At 40.5% G+C, this 20,989-nt stretch overlaps 1 protein-coding gene across 5 annotated transcripts in view; it reads right to left on the reverse strand.

Annotated features, from left to right (window-relative positions):
* FRMD4A (FERM domain containing 4A) overlaps positions 1-20,989 on the reverse strand; it is a 562,831-nt gene that overhangs the window by 22,130 nt on the left and 519,712 nt on the right. For all 5 annotated transcript variants that reach the window (XM_040343418.1, XM_040343417.1, XM_040343415.1 and 2 more), the window contains exons 15-18: positions 8,969-9,102; positions 5,237-5,359; positions 1,165-1,393; positions 828-884 (exon numbers count right to left, since the gene is read on the reverse strand). In XM_040343418.1, coding sequence (XP_040199352.1) covers positions 828-884; positions 1,165-1,393; positions 5,237-5,359; positions 8,969-9,102 — 543 coding nt within the window. The remainder of the gene's footprint in view (positions 1-827; positions 885-1,164; positions 1,394-5,236; positions 5,360-8,968; positions 9,103-20,989) is intronic.

The raw sequence follows: 20,989 nt of genomic DNA on the forward strand, positions 1-20,989 counted from the left end.
TATATATATAAGCCTAAAATTTAAGATGTGCAGTAAACACAGTGAACTATGACGATAATTTACTAATACTCAAGAGTGCAAAATCTGGTGCAGCTCTGCATAGAAACCAATCAGATTCCAGATTTTAGGCTTAGTTCACACTGCCAAGACTTGAGACCTGACTTGTGAGACCCCAAGTCGCGTGACATATGAAATCCCATTTTAGCCAATGAGAGCGGTCTTAGGCCGCGTACACACGACCGAGGAACTCGACGTGCCAAACACATCGAGTTCCTCGGCGAGTTCAGCCCTGAAGCCGCCGAGGAGCTCGGCGGGCCGAGTTCTCCCATAGAACAACGAGAAAATAGAGAACATGTTCTCTATTTTCTCGACGGGTTCCTCGGCGGCTCCATCGGGCCGAAAGTGTACACACGACAGAGTTTCTCGGCAGAATCCGGCTCTGACCGAGTTTCTCGCTGAATTCTGCCGAGAAACTCTGTCGTGTGTACGGGGCCTAAATTGTCACTACTGAAGTTGCTCCGACTTTAGAAAAGGTTCCTGTACTACTTCAAGGCGACTTCTATCCAACTTGTGCCCATAAACTTCAATGAAAGTTGCCTCCAAGTCGTATCCTTCTCTTGAGGTGATTTGGATCCGACATTACAGGAAAAACACAAAGGCATTCCCTGAAGTTGCTTCAAAGTCACGTCAAAGTCGCCTAGCAAAGTTGGCACTGTAAATTGCGTGATTTTCAGGTCGTAGCAGTGAGAACAGAGCCTTAGCACACATTCACATTGGGCCGATTTGGCAAACGATTTGAAATAAAAATGTTATTGTACAATGCTTACCATCTTCTAGTACCAGTGCATCAGAAAGTGAGCTGTCTTCACTACCCAGGTTTGCTTCTGTGAATAAAGAAGTGCACAGTATAAGAACAGTTTTACTGCTTTATACCTGCTGCGCACACAAGGTAGTTTGCGAAAGGTAAAGTCTGTATATTTTTACTGTTCACACATGACCAAAAGCCTTGTGCCAAGGATTCATTACATGTTCTGTAACCAAAGCAGCACACCAATAATTTTTTTTTTTATGGCTATGTATAAAATGGAAAACAACTGATTTTATTATGGCACACTAGAAACAGAACAAAAAAAATCAAAACAAAATATATCTCTGAGCACTCACCATCTATGATTAAAGATGCTCTCTGTGTAGGCTTTTTGCCAGTCTTGATGCGGTAATCATTAATGGAGTTCTCAATTTCCTGTAGTTTCTTCAGAGCATTGAGGTATGAGGTTTTTCTCTGCTTCTTCAGCTTTTTACTTACATGAGGGTCACTGGCTAAGCGCCGAGCTGCCTCTGTAATCTGTGACTGAATGGCGAATTCTCTCTCGAGGCGTTCCAGCTCCTCTTCCTGGAAAAATATTCCAGATTTTACTAACTGCTCAGCCCACATACAATGCATTGACAACTAAAACAAGGCTACAACACCGAACAATCTCAGTCAACTTACAACCTAAATTAAGCCAATACTTTGTCACTTTATCGATCTAACTAAGGATTTCAGACAGAGAAGTTTAACACTATTGTGTGATTTGTAAAATCTCCATGTCTTGCTATTTAACTACGTCAAAGTACCACCCAGTAGCAAAACTTTAAAGTATTCTTGGACTGCTCGGATGATGATGCATCCCTCCAAGTTTTGTTTAACCACAACTCTGTCATGACTTACTAATGGTTTCCTTCATCTCCTTACTGAAATAGGGCTAACAGCTCTTTTAATTTCAGGTTATGTTCAAAGTGCTGAACACACATATTTTCAATAACTGAAGCTGCTTTTTTACTCCTTAAACCCTTTATGAACACACAAATAATGTGCTAGGTTAATAAGTTGCTGAATCATCATACATACATATGGCTTACCCTATAGGACCCAGCAGCTATTAGGTCTACCAAACTGATATTGAACATTGGTAGTTTGAATCGACTAGTTGAATCTTAAAGTGTAGCTAGGGGGATAGGATAGAGTGGAGAGGGATTAGAACACCTGTCAGTTGTTATTGATGTCTGTGCTCTCATTCAGGAGATTCATCCTCTCTATTTGTCCTTTTTACCTTCAACATTAAAAGTGTTTTTCTCTTGTTTTTCCAATGGGACATGAAGCAAAGGGAAATCTAAGCAATGGGCCAAAAAATCTGACAGGGGTTATAACCCTTCCTTACTCTATCCAAAAAAAAAAATATAAGTTTTGTCTATAGTTTCAGTTTAAGCTGGCACTATGTTTATACAAAAAATCTCACCAGTACATTTAATAATGCCTACAGAAACCGAGATGAATGCACTTGTTGTAAAGTACTTAAACATTTTGTTGCTTTTATCATTCTGTAAAGGCCCGTACACATGATCGGATATTCCGACAACAATTGTCCGACCGACGTGTTTTGTCGGACAATCCAACCGTCTGTATGCTCCATCGGACAATTGTTGTCGGAATCTCCGACAACAAATGTTGGCTGTGCATGCTCTCAAATTGTCTGACAACAAATGTGTTACGTCGGATCATCTGACCGTGTGCGTGTGTACACAAATCCGTCGGACTAAAATCCAAAGTACAAACACGCATGCTCTGAAGCAATGCTAACCATAAGACAACATTAGCAGAAGTTGCCCAAAGAGTGGCGCTAAAGAGCTGAAAAACCATGTAGTACGTCTATTACGTCACTACGTTCGTGTTAGTTGGCTGAAAATGTTATGCCGTGTATGCATACCAAGTTCACAGACAACGCCCTTCGGACAAAAATCCACGAGGCTTTAGGAGTTTGTTCGTTTGAGAAAAAACATCAGCCTTGCTCTTTCAAATTTTCTCATCACTATGGTTGAAAACGAAATGTTGATTTGACCCCACTAACAATTTGAAAAATTGTATGATTGTTTCGAAAATGAAAATTTTCGAATGAGAGAATGGCCAGCTTTAGCTTCCCAGGCCCCGTACACACGACCGAGTTTCTTGGCAGAATTCAGCCAGAAACTCGATCGGAGCTGTATTCTGCCGAGAAACCCGGGCGGGTGTACACTTTTGGCCGAGGAAGCCGACGAGGATCTCGGCGAGGAAATAGAGAACATGTTCTCCATTTCCTCGTTGTTCAATGGGAAATTTCGGCTCGCCGAGATCCTCGGCGGCTTCACAAGGAACTCGACGAGCAAAACGATGTGTTTTGCCCGTCGAGTTCCTCGGACGTGTGTACGAGGCCTCAGACACCAAAGGAGAGCTCTTTGAACCGGATATTGAACGCTATGGCAATTGTGATGGACTTCATTCCCACCAGCTGGATTTCTATTTATCCATTCATTTTACATAACTGGAGGAGGAACACCATCTTTTTAGGTATGTTTTAGCATATAAATGAGAAGGCTGTATTCTCTGACATTCTCCATGTTGTATGTTCAAAGAAAGCTGTGAAAAATATACCCTTTCAATAATTTCAATTTCTTCTTAATAAATAATGAGATTAAAAGTAGGAATCTTTTGAGAGTGACAGCTTTTCATTAAAGGCATAGCTCACCTTTACCAAAAAAAACCTGCCTATGCATCTTTAGATAAAACAAACTGTGCAACTATGACCAAAGTCGAATATTGCCATTGCTATAGATGTAACCCATTTACGTGCCACCCTAATCCTGACTGAAAACCCCCCAAAAATGGCATCACCATGTCCTACCTTAATGCTAGGATGTTGCCAAGAGACTCCTAGTTTTTGCTGTTCACCCCCATTACAGGAACAAGCTCTGCATTAGGGAGAAGAAATCCCATGCAATAGGGGTTTGAATCAGCTGGGAGTCTCCAAACTTCAGGAGGTACGTAAATAGCATACACCTATAGCAAGGCCATTATTCGAGTTTGGTCAAAGCTGTTTGTCCAAACTTTAACAAGCTGTTAAAAAGTTTGTTTTTATCTTTAGACACCCCTTACTTGCAATAGTGAACTAACCCTTTAACAGAAGACATATATGAGTGCATGGAGGACTCACAGCTTTCTTTGGGCAAATTAAAGTGAGTAATGAAGATTTTCACAATGTTTTATACTTTCCTTAACAAATTATATGCAGGTGATGTGCACACAGCCACAAGCCTTCTTGTTGAAACCTCATTGTATGTAGTTTTAATTACATGATACACTTAAAACACATATTAGCTCATTCAATTTTGGCAAACTAAAAATTCGTGAAAATTATTCATGTGGAATTTGTCAAAATATCAGTAAATTTTTACTGGCTATGGGAGAGATAAGCAACACACTTTTAGGTGTTTCACTTTTTAAATTGCTCTTATAAGAAATAAAAAAGTGTGTGAAAATGTTGGTAAAACCAGGCTGTGTCAGCACATTACTTGCCCATATGACATGACTAAACCTGATTAATTGGTACTAGACACAGGAAACCAAACAATGGCAGAGATGTCTGGAGGCTCATAAGTCACCCAGACAATGAACGTTTGGCATATTCCTGTCCTAAGAGCTGCTTAAGCTGTTTTTACAGCCATGGTTCAGTGCTCTGACCAAGAGATGGGTGGAAGAAAGAGAGCAGGCGTATTTAATAAGACATACAAGCACAACTCCAAGCCATAGCATTAGTATGTTCTTAATCAGACATCCCTTTAATGTTTATTCAGCTTTGATTCTGCGATAACAAAAGTAAAGTCTAGAGCTTCTGTTCTGAATCAGAGGCAGTTATTGATCCAACATTTCTTCTTACTGACTCATCTCTCAGAACATGGAGGAGAAAATCTGACCTAGAGGATGGTGTTTACAAGACATATTTCCCATTAAGATAACACTGTGTCGCCATATCTGGTAATACAAGACCTTCACAGCTGTGGTATTGCATACCACGGCCGGGCACTGGGTGTCACAGATTTAATGGAAAACACACCCAGGACATGGATAAATATACATTCTGCAAGAGATTCCCAAGCTGTAGAAAGTCTCATCCTTTTGTTCTTACATGCTCTATAAAAGTGTGGCCTTCATCTATAACTTCAAATGAACATCTAAGAAATTTTTTAATTCTCTCACTAAATTAGCCATTGTACGAGTGTCGACCTTCTGAGCACCATTTATAAATGATAATTTATATACATTTTTCTAGCACACGTTACATGCCAGATCTCATTACTGTGCTAGTAAAACAATTAAATCAAAAAGTTCCAGTATCTCCTATAATTTCACCACAGCTGCACAGGCTTCACATAGATTGCTCACCTCTCCTTTTGCAAGAAGTTTGTCTTCATCCAATTTAAATGATGTTCCGATCCGCCTTCGAACAGCAGGCGGCTCCTCTCCCGGATCTAATGGATATTCTCTTGGCAGTTTGCCTGTAAGTTCCTGCAAAACACAATAACAAGCATTTACTTCGTAAGCCATTTGTTTTGCTACCATGTGATTCTTTAAAAGTAATAAATAATGCTGACTGCCCTAGTTAAGCTTACGTCGCAAATATTTTACATAGTTAAAAATTTACCATAGGAACAAATTATTTTGTAAAAAAATATATATATATGTGCAAGTGCTTAATGGTTTTCTAATTATACAGAGTTTGTGCATGCTCTTGACGCTTGTGTGGGATTTTACCAGATGTCCTGCTATCCTCCCACATTTCCCAGAAAACATAGTAATGTTAATTGACCTCTACCTAAATTGGAGTGAAAATATGTGTTTACATAAGGATGGTATCAGAAAAGAGGATTTCCTTTGCAACGTCTGATCATTTTAATGCATGACAGAAAACCTATCAAAAAGGATTCGAAATACGTTTATGTCATTTCAATTTGTTTTTTCATTATTTTTCACCAAAACTCTGGTTTATGATCCTGATTTTTATGTAGCATTTATATTAAGTTGATGTTAGGTAAACTACGTGGGGTTCTTTACGAAAGACAAATCCACTTAGCACTACAAGTGCAAACTACACTTGAAATTGCACTGAAAGTGCACTTGGAAGTGCAGTTGCTGTAGATCCGAGGGGGACATGTAAGGAAAATAAAAAACAGAATTTTAGCTTGCACATGATTGGATGATAAAATTAGCAGAGCTTCCCCTCATTTCAGAACTACCCCTCAGATTTACAGCGACTGCACTTCCAAGTGCACTTTCAAGTGCAATTTGCACTTGCAGTGTAAAGTGGATTTGCGTTTCGTAAATAACCCCCAATGTATAATGATTTTGGATAATGTTAGAGAAAGTGGTATAATATTACCATGTTGGTAGTTGGATTTTCTGTTATTTATTCTATGTAGTATTTTAGTAGAATGGTATGACTGATTATAGAATAGTATTCATTTAGTTTTATGTGGTATTCATTTCTGTTATTGGTAATTTTATTGTTGTGCCTTGTTATGAATTTTGTGTTGCCTTTGTTGAATGAAACTGTATCTTAGTAATTTCCTTTTGGAAAAAATAAAGTATTCAGGATCTGAATAAGAAAAAACAACAATACTTTTCGGTAGCAAAGTGTACAAGTTTACAAAGAATCCAAAAAAGATGTCCAGCGGCCACGATGTCCGCTGGGCACCAGCGATCGCTCCTGAGAGAGACAGAATGGAGATCTGTCAATGTAAACAGACAGATCCCCATTTTGTTAGGGGTGAGGAGACTAATCTGTTGTTCATACTAAATATGAACAACGTTCAGTCTCCTTCCCCAGGCAGTCCCATCCCTCCCACAGTTAGAATCACTCCCTAGGACACACATTTAACCCTTTGATTGCCGCCAAGTGTTAACCCCTTCCCTGCCAATGACATTTATACAGTAACCAGTGACTATTTTTTGCTCTGATCGCTGTATAAATGTCAATGGTCCCAAAAAAGTGTCTAATCTATCCGCCGCAATGTCACAGTCCCAATAAAAATTACAGATCGCCGCCATTACTAGTAAAAAAAAAAGTATAATAAAAATGCCATAAATATATCCCCTATTTTATAGACACTATAACTTTTGTGCAAACCAATCAATATGCGCTTATTGGGATTTTTACCCCCAAAAATGTAGAAGAATACATATCAGCCTAAACTGAGGAAGAAATGTGTTTTTTTTTTATATATTTTGGGAGGATATTAATTATAGCAAAAAGTAAAAACTATTGCTTTTTTTTCAACATTTTCGCTATTTTTTTGTTTATAGCACAAAAAATAAAACATGCAGAGATGATCAAATACCACCAAATCAAAGCTCTATTTGTGGGGGGAAAAAAGGATGTCAATTTTGTTTGGGTACAATGTCGCACGACCGCGCAATTGTCAGTTAAAGCGACGCAGTGCCATATCACTAAAAATGGCCTGGTCATTAAGGGGGCAAATCCTTCTGGGGCTTAAGTGGTTAATACCACTTTGACATTCAGCTGAGTTTTTTCACTAGAGAATGACACTGTATAGTCATAGGAAGTGCCATCTCATCTCGTACCATGTACTACTGTACACCTTTATAAATACGCACTTTCCAGCGATAGTTAATAAACCCCATTGTGTACTTAAAAGTGGGGTATGCCTGTATCCCACAACCCCTAATGTTTTTAGGCCTTAATCAAGTAGTAGGACTCTGAAATAACATTTACAATGTCAGAGTTATTAGTATATAGGATTTATATAGATGAAGAGAATTATACTGTAGATGTATGCAAGGGAGTCATGTAACTGTGAAGAGCATTCCAACAGGGGCCCAAGGTTTACCAAGAACAGTTTTCTCAATATTAAGTTTCAGATAACCAAGTATTAGGTATACACTGATCTAAATTATTTTTTAGACCACAATAAATCCCTAGGAAAAGTGCTTTTTCTAGAAATATCTTCCTGATCAAAATATTTAACTTGGCGAGGTTGATGCATTACTTTTTATTTCACACTACAATGCATTGTTTTAGTAGCATAGACGATGGGAAGTTCACTACGGCTGATGAAGTTTGTGTTCATTCAAAAATGATTAGTGACATAATGGAACGTTTGCCATAGCAGTCCTACTCAGTAAGCAAATTCATTCTTTTCGTCATGGTTTTTGTCACTCTTCATTGACTGCCTGTGTTCAGTTTTCCTCCCACACCTTAATCCTTGCTTCCAAAGTGCTCCTTACAGGAAATTATTGTGATTCCTAAGATTCCTAGCAGGGAAAAATGTGATTGCAAAAGATTATCACAGTTTTTCCAATCTTAAGTAATTGGGTACTCTCAGTTCTACAGTACTGTGGATTTGCCACACCTATGCTCTGGGATAGATTTCTATAGAAAATATAGCAAGAGTTTTTACACAAAAAATGAGATAGCAAGGTTTGCTCAATCACTACCAACATTTGGACTCTATACACGATGATGATACACTATCGCTGAAATTAAACATATGACATGAGGTTCTCTTCTTAAATATGGTAGATTTTAAGGCCTTGAAGTGTTCACCAGGAAGGAATACCTACTGCAAATTTTTTTTTGAGTATAAATGCTAGGTGGAAGGCCTCGTACACACGACCGAGGAACTCGATGGGCGAAACACATCGTTTTGCTCGTCGAGTTCCTTGTCAGGCTGTCGAGGAACTCGACGTGACAATTTTCTCCATTCCCGTCGAGGAAAAAGAGAGCATGCTCTCTTTTTGGCTCGTCGAGTTCCTCGACAGTTTCCTCGTCGAAAAATGTACACACGACCGGTTTCCTATGCAATAAAAAAAAAAAACAGCAAGTTTCTTGCTGTTTTTTTCAGAGAAACTCGGTCGTGTGTATGAGGCTTCAGATACTCTTACCAGTCAATAGCTTTTATCCATGGTCAGTTTTATACTGGAAATGTGTAGATTTAACAGAAGCATGCTGAAAATGTGGGATAGTGTCATGAGTTTGGCGTGTGAGTAATATTAAAATGACATTTTATTGCACATATACTTTATGCACAACAGTTGGAAATGTTCATATTCATGCTCTGTCTACAGTACAAAAATCTGGAAGAAATGCCATATCTTTACCGCTTCACGTAGACAAATTTTCTTCAGCTCCTCCAGCCGCTGGCGTAGTGTCTCCTCCAGAGCTTCCTGCCTGGATTTCAGTGCAGCCAGCATGTCTTTCTTGGCAGACTGTGAGCTGTCTGACTCTTGGGAACCTGTCAACAAACAAAATGATTACACTATAGCCAGCTGACTACAGCCTGTACATCTGGAGCCTCCATACAACAATTTCATTGAGAAACCTGCAGCCTCCCATATGTAGCAGCATGTGACATAGTATAGCTGACATGGTCCTTCTTACACAATTATACGCTCATTTCCGAATGATTAGCACACAGCACCTGGTTACTTATCCATGACATGTTTAACAACAATACTTTGCTACTATGATTCAAAGCAGGTCAGTTAAAAAAAAAAGAGAGAAAAAAAAAAAAAGAGGACATGAAATTATGTTACATGGATCAGTCTCTAAAAGTCACTTTCTTTATGAACCACTCAACTATAATCTGGTTAAGATAATGCCACATACTTTAGCATTTTACTGGTTAAGTCTGAACACTTACATTGTTAAAGGGATTGTAAAATCTCCTTTTTTTTTTAACCTTAAAGCATTCTATGCATTAAGGTGAAAAACCTGTGCTGCAGCTGCCCCGGAGCCCCCCTGCTCTTTTTCTTACCTGAGCCCATCCGTTCCAGTGATGTGCACAAGCCCAACAGCTTCAGCCGCTGACTACGTCCTCATTGGATAGATTAATAGCAGCAGGAGCCATTGGCTGGCTCCTGCTGGTGTCAATCAAATCCAGTGACATGGGAGCACGGGTGGGGCTGAGTCCCGCTATCTGTGTCAATGGATGCAGCAGCGGGACATAGGAGAGGGCCTGAATGGGTGCCCCAGTGGAAGCAGCTCTCCATCGGGGCACTTAATGAAGGGGAGGAGCACTGCCAGGGACACCCCAGCAGAGGAGGATCAGGGCTGTTCTGTGCAAAGCACTTGCACAGAGCAGGTAAGAATAACATGTTTGTTATTTAAGAAAAAAAAAACATTTGAACCTTTACAATCACTTTAATTCTAATGCATTTGATTCAGAATCAAAATAGTTTTTTTCTTATTTTATTTTATTACAGGTACTTATATAGCATTATCAATTTACGCAATGCTTTTACATATATATCGTACATTCATATCAGTTCCTGCCCTCGAGGTGCTTACAATCTTGAAATGATAATATTTCATTACTAGCTGTAGATGCTACATCAGAAGATATTGAATCAGCATGATGAGCTCTGATTTCGAAAAGGAGGGCCATTACACTACAAGTTTTTGAAATTAAAACATGTGGCAATATTAGTATTTCACTTCCTCACCTTTCTCAAATCATACTTATGCCGCGTACACACGATCAGTCAAACCGATGAGAACGGTCTGATGGACCGTTTTCATCGGACCAAACTGATCGTGTGTGGGCCCCATCGGTTATTTATCCATAGGTTAAAAAATAGCAATCTTGTTTTAAATGTAACCGATGGATATCTAACCGATAGAAAAAAAACGATCGTTAGTAGGAACAACCATCGGTTAGAAATCCACGCATGCTCAGAATCAAGTCGACGCATGCTTGGAAGCATTGAACTTCGTTTTTTTTTAGCACGTCGTTGTGTTTTACGTCACCGCGTTCTGACACAATCTTTTTTTTAACCGATGGTGTGTAGGCGCGACGGACCATCAGTCAGCTTCATCGGTTAACCGATGAAAATGGTCCATTAGACCGTTCTCATCGGATGGACCGATCGTGTGTACAGGGCATTAGAATTGTAATGCCTAGTAATAGCCCACTCACACATAGCAGCTTTGTATCTACACAATATTTTTGGTTGTCTACGTTTGGGTTTATATAATATGCAATGTACATCTCTAAAGTTTGCAAAATGCGGGATATTTATAAAACTGTGTGTGTGTCCTGATGGCAAATTGTAGCACCTAGCAATCAGATTTGAGTGTTGTGGTCACCTGACTATGGCAGCCTCAAATCTGTTTGCTGTGAACTAATATACCTTATTAAATATGTTTGTATATGTTATGAAACTTGCAAAAGGATCAAACAAAAATGAATAGCACCGGCTGTGTACATCCATAGATAGCACGTCTTTACATGTCCGTCAGTATAGATACCGACCTTCAGAGTAACCACACTAAAGCATTAGATGAACAGAACATTTTTTCCTTCTGAAACATTATACTGAAAAGGTCAAAACAAAATTCCCATGCTTACTTCATATTAACTGAACTGGTATCATGTTGTAACGTGCAAGAGCCCCAGGCCACAGGAACAGCCTGTTCACTTTCATTACTCCTGCCTACACCTTTCTTAGCACAATTAGAAACCCCTATCACTTTATTTAATCATACTTATCTGTTTAGTATACAGTCAATTAAATGAGTCACTATTTTCAACGCGTGTGAGGCTTTTAATTGTTTAGAGACTTTTCTTGATAACGTTAGTATAGCCTAACTTTTATAACAGATTTTTTCAATGTACTTTAAAAGACAAACAAAATCTAACACCAGGAAGTGAAAAAGTAACTGAGGAACTGTGATATAATGGATGGAAAAAGTCTACAAGTTCATCTTTAGTCATGATCAATTTCCGAATTTAAAACAAATTTGTCAGAATGCCTATAGGTATACACACACCAGGGTTTATGTACAAATACACAGATTTCTTTTGGACATCTCTTTAAACCCTTAAATTCAACTTTCCATATAGCTTAAGTATTCTTCTGTGCTACATAATAAAGGGAAAATTACCACACATATAATTAAACATTTTGATAAAAGCCCCATAGATTAATGAAATATGACTATAATTCCCGCTAACCCAACTGCCCACTGTCAAAAAGTTAGATATTAATTACAGAACTAACAAAAACTAAAAAAAAGTGTTGGTTCCCACTGGCTCATAAGATTACTTGGTCTTCTGCCAAGTCCACCAGACATCTGTTAAATCCACACCACCATATCATTGCTTGCAGATACACAAGTGCTACAACTCAAACTGGTGCCAGAATGTGCTATTTATTGCATAGTAATCTATCACCAGTGGAGGTTTGGACAAATTGAGTGGAGACATTGCACTGTTGAGATTATCTTCCGAAGCTGAAGAAAGCAAGAACAGTGAGTTCATTTCATCGGTTTAAAAAAATTGGTGATGCTGCTATGCTGGGACCTTTCATAACGATCTGCTTATCAGCTCAAAACAATGACAAAACAATAAAACCGCATAACAGTTAAAACAAGATATCAAATCACGAGACAGCACGCTCAAAATATTACACAGCATGTTATCTCAGTGGTAAACTATAGTATACCTGAATAAATCCGAAATAGGTCAAACATATTACTAGATACTAGACAGCCTCTCTCAACCTTTTTAGAGCAACCCTTAAAATAGTTTTCAGGTCTTAGGCCTTGTACACACGAGAGGATACACACACGTCTGGCGGACCGTTTCCAGCGGATAAATCCTCTGGCGGATTTGGATCTGATGGCTGTACACACCATCAGATCGAAATCTCCACGGAATACATCCACGGTGACGTGGCCGCGCCATTGCCGCGACGATTGACGCGGCGACGTGCGCGACCCTGGAAGGTAAATACTTCCATGCATGCGTCAAATCATTACGACGCATGCGAGGGATGGGAGCGGACGGACTGATCCGGTGAGTCTGTACAGACGACCGGATCAGTCCGCTGGACTGGATTCCAGCGGATAGATTTCTTAGCATGCTAAGAAATTTTTATCCGCTGGGAATCCGTCGGCTGGATTTTTATCCACCTGAAAATGTCCGGAAGGCCGTACACACGACCGGATCTATCTGCTGGAACTGATCCGCGGATCAATCCCAGCGGATAGATCCGGTCGTGTGTACGGGGCCTTAGGGAAACCCTGCTAAATTAGTTAATTAGAGAGCAGAATAATTAATTCCTCCCTTAAAGTGGGGGTCAGAATACCACCCTTACATGTAGCTAAAAAAAACATTTTTGGCATAATGCCGCTGGCTCTGCCACATAGCTTTGGATCTGGAATTATGTAGACACAATCAACTGCTAGGACAATCAGCCACAGTAAGCCCAATCAATCTCTGATGCCTCATACACACGACCTGTTTTCCTGGCAGGAAAACTGCCATGAGAGCTTTTGGCTGGGAATCCCGGCCGTGTGTATGCTCCATCGCAGTTTTCCCGACAGGTAAACCGCCGGGAATCCCGGTGGGAAAAATTAGAACATGTTTTCTTTTTTCCTGCCGGGATTCCCGGCAGTTTTTTTCCCGGCAGTTTTCCTATGGGAAACATTGCAATGAAGCATACACACGGCCGGGATTCCTGGCCAAAGCTCTCATGGCAGTTTTCCTGCCATGAAAACTGGCCGTGTGTAGGGGAAAAAGCTGCCGAGCAGGTTCTTGGTTTTCCCAGCGGACTTTTTACTGCCGGGAAAACCGATCGTGTGTACAAGGCATGAGGGAACCCTGGTTGAGATTGCCTGCACTAGACAGTACATAGCATGCATCTGGTGTTGTCTGTAGTCATTTGTAAACAAGACAATAGTTATTGGGGAAAAAATGCTGACAGAGGAGTTATTATTTGTATGTTAGTACATACACAGGCTTCAAACCTGGGCACTATACTTTTTAATAAGCACCATTTCAGTCCTTCTGAATTCTCAGATTATAATGAAAAAAGTATTGAACTTAATTTTGTCTAAACATCTGTAGATCCATATATGACATGAAAAATGGTCATCAATGTAACGGATTACAGTTTCACAAGCTACAATGACTCTTGAGAGACCTAAAATTGGTCCAGATATGACTGAAATCCTTTCGGAAGATGCGATTCTGAGGATAAACCATAAAAATAAAAGCCTTGTGCTACAAGTACACCAACAGATCCACAGATCTAGCATCCTAGAAACAGTCCAGCTTTCTGAAGAGCTTTTGTTTATGTCTATCAGTCAATATACAGGTTCTACAACCCAGTCTTTCTCAGGTCTGGTCAAAACACTAAGGATCAACAAAACTTAATTATGAAGGCAGTATTCTTCTACTTTTACTGTTGTGGTGATCTTTTCATATTAAAAACAGTTAACAAAAGAAAACATTGATTTAAGAACCTTGCAGTGAATGGAAACCCTATCAAGAGTGAACAATAGTTTAGTTCACAGAACACACGGGAATCAAAATATCTGGTTTAACCCTGGGCAAATTACCTTCAGAGAATACAAATATTCACTATATCTACTATGTAAATAAGGAAACCAGTCGCCCTGTGCTTCAACACAGTGCTTGCAGTTATGTCAACTTTTTCCATAAGATATGCTGTAAATAAAAGTCGCACTTGCAGGTGTGGAATTATTAATGCATTAGCAATACTTTGCACAACAACCCAAGCTGAAAAAATAAGAAAGCAGCAGACATGATCCAATATTTCTGAACAACAAATAGGATATCCTAATAGACCAGAGCAGACAATGGACTCTCTCATCCACAGGACCCTTGGGAGCTCATCACAGGATGCACACGCGCTCACATCCGTCTTGATGAGCTATTTCCACTGACAGAGATACACTCTATCTATTTGCAATGAAATGCATTAAAGAAAGCGGATTCATAATATTCTCCAGAGACTTTTACTGCTTTCTGTCGAAGAGTCCAATGACATAAGGCTATACACTAATTCAACTATACACAGACATTCTAGATTGTAAGCTCTAACGAGCAGGGCCCTCTGATCCCCTGTATTGAATTGTATTGAACTGTACTGTCTGCCTCCATGTTGTAAAGCGCTGCGCAAACTGTTGGCCCTATATAAATCCTGAATAATAATATACCATTCCCTCTGGCTTTATATAAATACATACATAAATACATACAAACACACACACATATATACACTCACACATGGAGCTTAGTTTATTGCTCACACGTGAATAAATCATAGCAGTGACATTTCAGGCATCCCTGCCCTTTTTCAAGCTGCATAGCTTCAACAGAGCACAGTGGAACTCTGAGGCCCCATACACACGACCAAGTTTCTCGGCAGAATTCAGCCAGAAACTCGATCGGAGCTGGATTGTGCCGAGAAACTCGGTCGTATGTACAATTTTCACAGAGGAAGCAGACGAGGAACTGGTCGGGCCAAATAGAGAACATGTTCTCTATTTCCTTGTTGCTCAATGAGGAAAGTTGGCTCGCCGAGATCCTCGGCGGCTTCAACACAGAACTCGACGAGGAACTCGATGTGTTTGGCCCGTCGAGTTCCTCGGACGTGTGTACGGGGCCTCACACAGCTCTGACCCTCCTCAACTGAAGCCCTCAGATGACAGTGAATTTATTTTATTTTTTTGTCCAGTGTGCACATTCGTTAAATAGTATCCATACAGTGGAATGCACGTGGTGTTTGCATATGTTTTCTTACTCAGCAAATAACATCAGGGGGTAGACAACATCTTTCCAACTTGGTGAATCAATGATTTATACACGCATATTCCACATAGTCATTATTATCATAGGGGGTTATTTATGAAAGGCAAATCCACTTTGCACTGCAAGTGCAAAGTGCATTTGAAATTGCACTGAAAGTGCACTTGGAAGTGCAGTCGCTGTAAATCTGAAATGAGGGGAAGCTCTGCTGATTTTATCATCCAATCATGTGCAAGCTAAAATGCTGTTTTTTTTCCTTGCATGTCCCCCTCAGATCTACAGCGACTGCACTTCCAAGTGCAATTTCAAGTGCACTTTGCACAATTAGGGTCTCTGAGTGTTGGTGTGGTAGGGTGATATTGCACTCACATACAACATACACATGTGTCATTATAATAAATCTACTGTTCTGCTGTGTGTAGCAGGACAAGAGAAAAAATCAAATAAAAATGAACATAAACTCTAAATAAGAGTAACATCGTCATTGCCATTGCCAATGCATGTTAATTCTAAAAAAAAACTTGGTTGAGATGCCAACTGAATTTAAACACTTTGGCCCGGATTCACAAAGGAGTTACGATGGCGTATCTCCAGACACGCTGTCGTAACTCTGAGTGTGAGGCGTCGCATCTCTGCGCCTGATTCATAGAATCAGATACGCCTCACTGTTGCCTAGCTACGAGCGGCGTAAGTCTCTTACGCCGTCGTATCTTGGGGTGCATATTTACGCTGGCCGCTAGGGGCGCTTCCGTATATTTTCGCGTCTAATATGCAAATGAGCTAGATACGCCGATTCACGAACGTACGTGCGCCCGGCGTATCAAGATACGTCGTTTACGTAAGGCGTCGGACCGGCGTAAAGTTACCCCTTATAAAGCAGGGGTAAGTCATGTTAGGTATGGATATCGGAAACGTACGAACAGCGTCGTATTTTACGTCATTTGCGTAAGTCGTCCGTGAATGGGGCTGGGCGTAGGTTACGTTCACGTCAACTAAGCATTGAGCGGGCGTAATTTACTTTGAAAATTCGACGTGATACTGAGCATGCGCGAGCATGCGCCGTTCGTAAAGCGCATCATTTACGTGGGGTCACCAATCATTTACATACAACACGCCCCCTACCAGCCTTGTTTGAATTAGGCGGGCTTACGCCGGCCCATTTACACTACGCCGCCGTAACTTTCTGAATACGGGACCTGCCGCTCTAAGTTACGGCAGCGTAGTGTATCTGAGCTTCTTTGAGAATCTGGGCCTTTGAGTTACTGACCCATTACAAGTATGCAGATCAGGAAAGTAATAGGATTAGTTAGAGGTCCTTTGTCATAAATAGTCAGAGGTCCTTATCAGTATAATTTCTTCAGGTTACTTGTTCAAAAATAATAAAGCAAGAAGGGACATACATGACAGCCAGGCACTAGTATTTTCTATAGCAGAGCTTAACAAGGGCAGCATTCATATTTTGCTCATCACAGGTCCTGTTTAACAGCATCTGATTGTCCGTAAAAAAGATAGTACCCAGTGGCTAACATGACGGAATTTCTACTGTTGATTTGGATCAGGTTCTAATTGTTATGTTGCTGGGGCACTTGGCTGTAGATTGAATAGGTCACACATTAGTTACACATTGGGTTAAAGTTGGAAGGGAAACACCTGTGTGTCAAACACAAAATGTTTGGAGCTGACAGATATATGCATAAATCAGAATTCCTATTTTTAAAATTGCAGCACAGATTGCAGCTTGGTGGCAGGGAAAATATGTTGTGTCGCTGTAATGCCTGTATAACAATGGGTGGAAATGTCTCCCTTGGCAGATAAACAGCAATGAACTTTAAAATGAAAAACAACACACACGCCTTTGTTTACTATAAAAAGCGTTACGATCCAGGAAAAGGCACATGAATGATAAAAATGGAGGACATGGCAATGGACTGGGTGATAAGGCTTTCCCAAAGTGCACAGAGGTGCAGCTCACCAGACCAGAGCAGAACAAAACAAGCCTGGCTTCGCTCAGCTAGCATTTCCTTATTTAAACCTGGTGACTGGCATTATGATTTTGTCGGCTCGTGAGGCTGAAGCATGAATCACAATAACAGCTTTACGTCTAAAAATAATCATCAGATTCATTACTTTTTTCTCAAAAAAAATATATTAGAAATAACCAATTAAACTTCATCTGTATAATTTAATTTACTGGCATCCTTTACTGAAATAAATGGTGAAATGTAGCTGGTTGCTGTGTGCAATGCCAATTTCCACAGTAAACATGCTGGCACTGGGGACCTGAAGACCAGTGAAGAACCAGCTTAGGGGAAGACAACACCAGATCCCTGGACAGGTAATTGTCCTTTTATTAAAAGTCAGCAACTACAGTATTTGTAGCTGCTGACTTTTCATTTTTTTTAATGACTAAAGAACCTCTTTAAATATGCACACGCCAAAAAAAAATTACAGTAGCAATTGTTTGAGCCATCATTAATCTCTCACTTTCTTAAGTTTAAGTCTTAATTTCCACTGGTGTTTTTACAGCCACTTGTGTTAGCCTTTTTTACAGCTTAAAAACAACTGTCCATGTTTATTTTGTATCGTTTTTGAGCGTTTTTTAATGTCTGGCGTTTTTACAGCTCTATTGCTGGAGCCACAGAACGCCCTGGTCCCGCGTTTTTTTTACAGCTCAAAAACGTCTATGCGATTTGCAGCTCAAAAACGCCTATGTGGGCATGATGCCATAGAATAACATGGACAGGCGTTTTTAAGCTGTAAAAAACGCTCAGAAAAGTGGCTGTAAAAACGCCAGTGGAAATGAAGCCTTAGTATTTTTTTTTATGGATTAGATACATGCAATTACTAAACCTTTCCCTGTGGTCTGTTTAAACTGTTATAATACATTCAATGATAACATTTTTATTTACTTGTATTCTCTCCCTGTCAGAGCAGAAGTTTCAGGTTTGTAAGGCTGTCCTAACTCCTGCCAGAGCTTGGTGCTGACACCAAAAAGACTGTCAAGGAAAAGGTGCTGTTAGGAGTACATGAATTCAATTCTTTAGCCTAGGTTCACATATATGCGATGTGGGAACCAGCGCGATTCCAGTCCTGGTTCCCGTATCATATCTCTCCTACAGGTAGTTCACGCTGCCCTCTGCGAACCGCTGCGGGTGTCAATACAAATTAATGACACCCTCAGATTGGTTCACAGTTCGCAATGCGAACTGTGACCTCGCACAGGAATCAGACCGATTCTAGTGCGGGGAAAAAACAACTCACTATAAACTGCACTATTTTCCTGTGAATCCAGTGCAAGTTCAGCCCTACAACTGTAGGGCTGAACTTGCATTGCACTAACATTGCAAGCGATCAGCACCGCAGCGCGGGTGTGAATCACATGCGATGTCTGTGTTCACACAAGTGTGATCCTGGGCTTAATTCTCTATGACAATTTTCACTCGTTTAGCAGTCAACAGATTGCAATATTTATCTGCCCTGAGCTCAGGCAGTGGAGCCTCCATAAGGGGCCTTACAGCCTGACATTTCTACTCAGAGAGAACACAAGAAAACTGCTGAACCTAGAATATGGGATTAGTGAAACACCAAGATTTCATCACAGTACTTCCCTCGTGATCATAAACAGTCATAAAAATGTACAGTAATTTTAGACACAAGCAATTTTGGTAAGACAAAAATAGATTGTCTAAAGCCCTGTACATACGGGCCGAATGTCGGGCAGCATCGGCCGGTTCGATAGATACCTGTCGACATTCGGCCTGTGTGTACTGAAGCCGGTCCGACTGAAGCTGGCCATTCAGCTAGCTTCTGTCAAAGTGGCATGACTGAGAAAAGTCTAACGACCATCTCCCGGTCTTCTCTCTCAGGCCTCGTACACACGACCGAGGAACTCGTCGTAAATGAAACATCGTTTTCCTCGACGAGTTTCTTGTTAGGCTTGTCGAGAATCTTGACAAGCTTTCTTTGCGTACACACAGTCAAGACAAAATCTCGTCGTTCTCAAACGCGGTGACGTAAAACACGTACAACGGCACTATAAAGGGGAAGTTTGATTCCACTGGCGCCACCCTTCTGAGCATGTGCAGGTTTCTAAGCATACACACGAACGTGTTTCTCGTCGTAAACCAGCCCGACGAGGAACACGACGAGGAAATTGAGACCCCCGACAAGGAAAAAGAGAGCTTGTTCTCTTTTTTTCTCATCGAGTTCCACGAGTTTTCTCAATGAAAAACATACACACGACCGTTTTCCTCGGCAAAAAAGCTCTGCCACCAAGTTTCTTGATGGATTCTCTCAAGGAAAATGGTCGTGTGTACGAGGCCTCAGCCAATGGCCAAGAGCACTGCCCGGAGTGTTTCCAGTCAGAACTCAATAGCACAGCAGGGGAGATTGCTATACTAACATAGGATTGGTAATACAGCGGCACCAACCTGAGCCATCATTTTTGTTTTTCGTTCAGCCCACTTGGTTGAAAAAAAATAAAATAATAGTGTGTACTAGGCATAAGTCAGTTAAGTTACACTCTATGATAAGCTTCTGCTCAGGGATGTAACTATGAATCATGGGGTCCCATAACAAAATGCAATGCACTCCCCCCCCCCCCTCCGGCTAAGTTGCTCTGAAACAGCTTACAGTGTCATTGTGACAAGATGTGTAATTCATCTTAATGTATGCCTAAGGGCTTGTTCACACCAGGTGCATTGAGCAGTGTTGATCAGCTTTGATCAACACAGGCTCAGTGCAAGAGCACATAGAAGACGATTGTTATCAATGTGCCTTGTTCACACCATACAGGTGTGTTGGTGTGCTCTGCACAAAAAAAACAAAAAAACACGTTTGTAACTTTATGCAGCACACCACAACGATGCACTACAATGCACATCAGCGCTTCACAATGTTAAACACAGAGGTTAATGAAGCAAAAAAAAAGAAAAATGTAAACACTGCAATGTCAGCATAGTCAGTACAATATTGGGGATCAGAGATGTTGATGAAAAATATAGCTGTAGTAGCAATGATAACCATAATGATGTCAACTGTCCTATAAGGTTTTAGCGGAGGAGAATTACTGGGCCGTTTTTACAGCAATAGGCAAACAGGGTTAATTTCAGCCCATAACAGAAGTTCAAAGGGTAATATTCTATGACTATCCGCCATCCAGCGGTCTGGCCTCGACTTTACTATACTGGAAAGTTTCATTTTCCTTAACAGCCTCCTTAATGGGGGCCCCCTTCCTACCTCATGCCCCATAGCAGCTGTATAGGCTGCTCTGGCTATTGTTACGCCACTGCTTCCACTTTTGCTGCAACTTCATCAACCCAAATTTACAGTTAAGTTTTCCTTTACAGCCTCCTTAATCAGGGCCCCTCCTTCCCCTTTTGCTGCAACTTCATCAACCCAATTTTTTTTTCGCATTGTGGTCTTAGAACCTCCTATATTACTTTGGTCTATGTAAACCTAACACAATACATCCAATACAGGCCCGTGTTGTGCTATTTCTGTGACAACTTTGAATTGTTTCTATAATGACATTTTATTTTATTTTTTTAGATCTGTGCATACC

This window comes from Rana temporaria, chromosome 3 (genome assembly GCF_905171775.1).
Source record: "Rana temporaria chromosome 3, aRanTem1.1, whole genome shotgun sequence".
In the NCBI taxonomy this organism is placed as follows: Eukaryota; Metazoa; Chordata; class Amphibia; order Anura; family Ranidae; genus Rana; species Rana temporaria.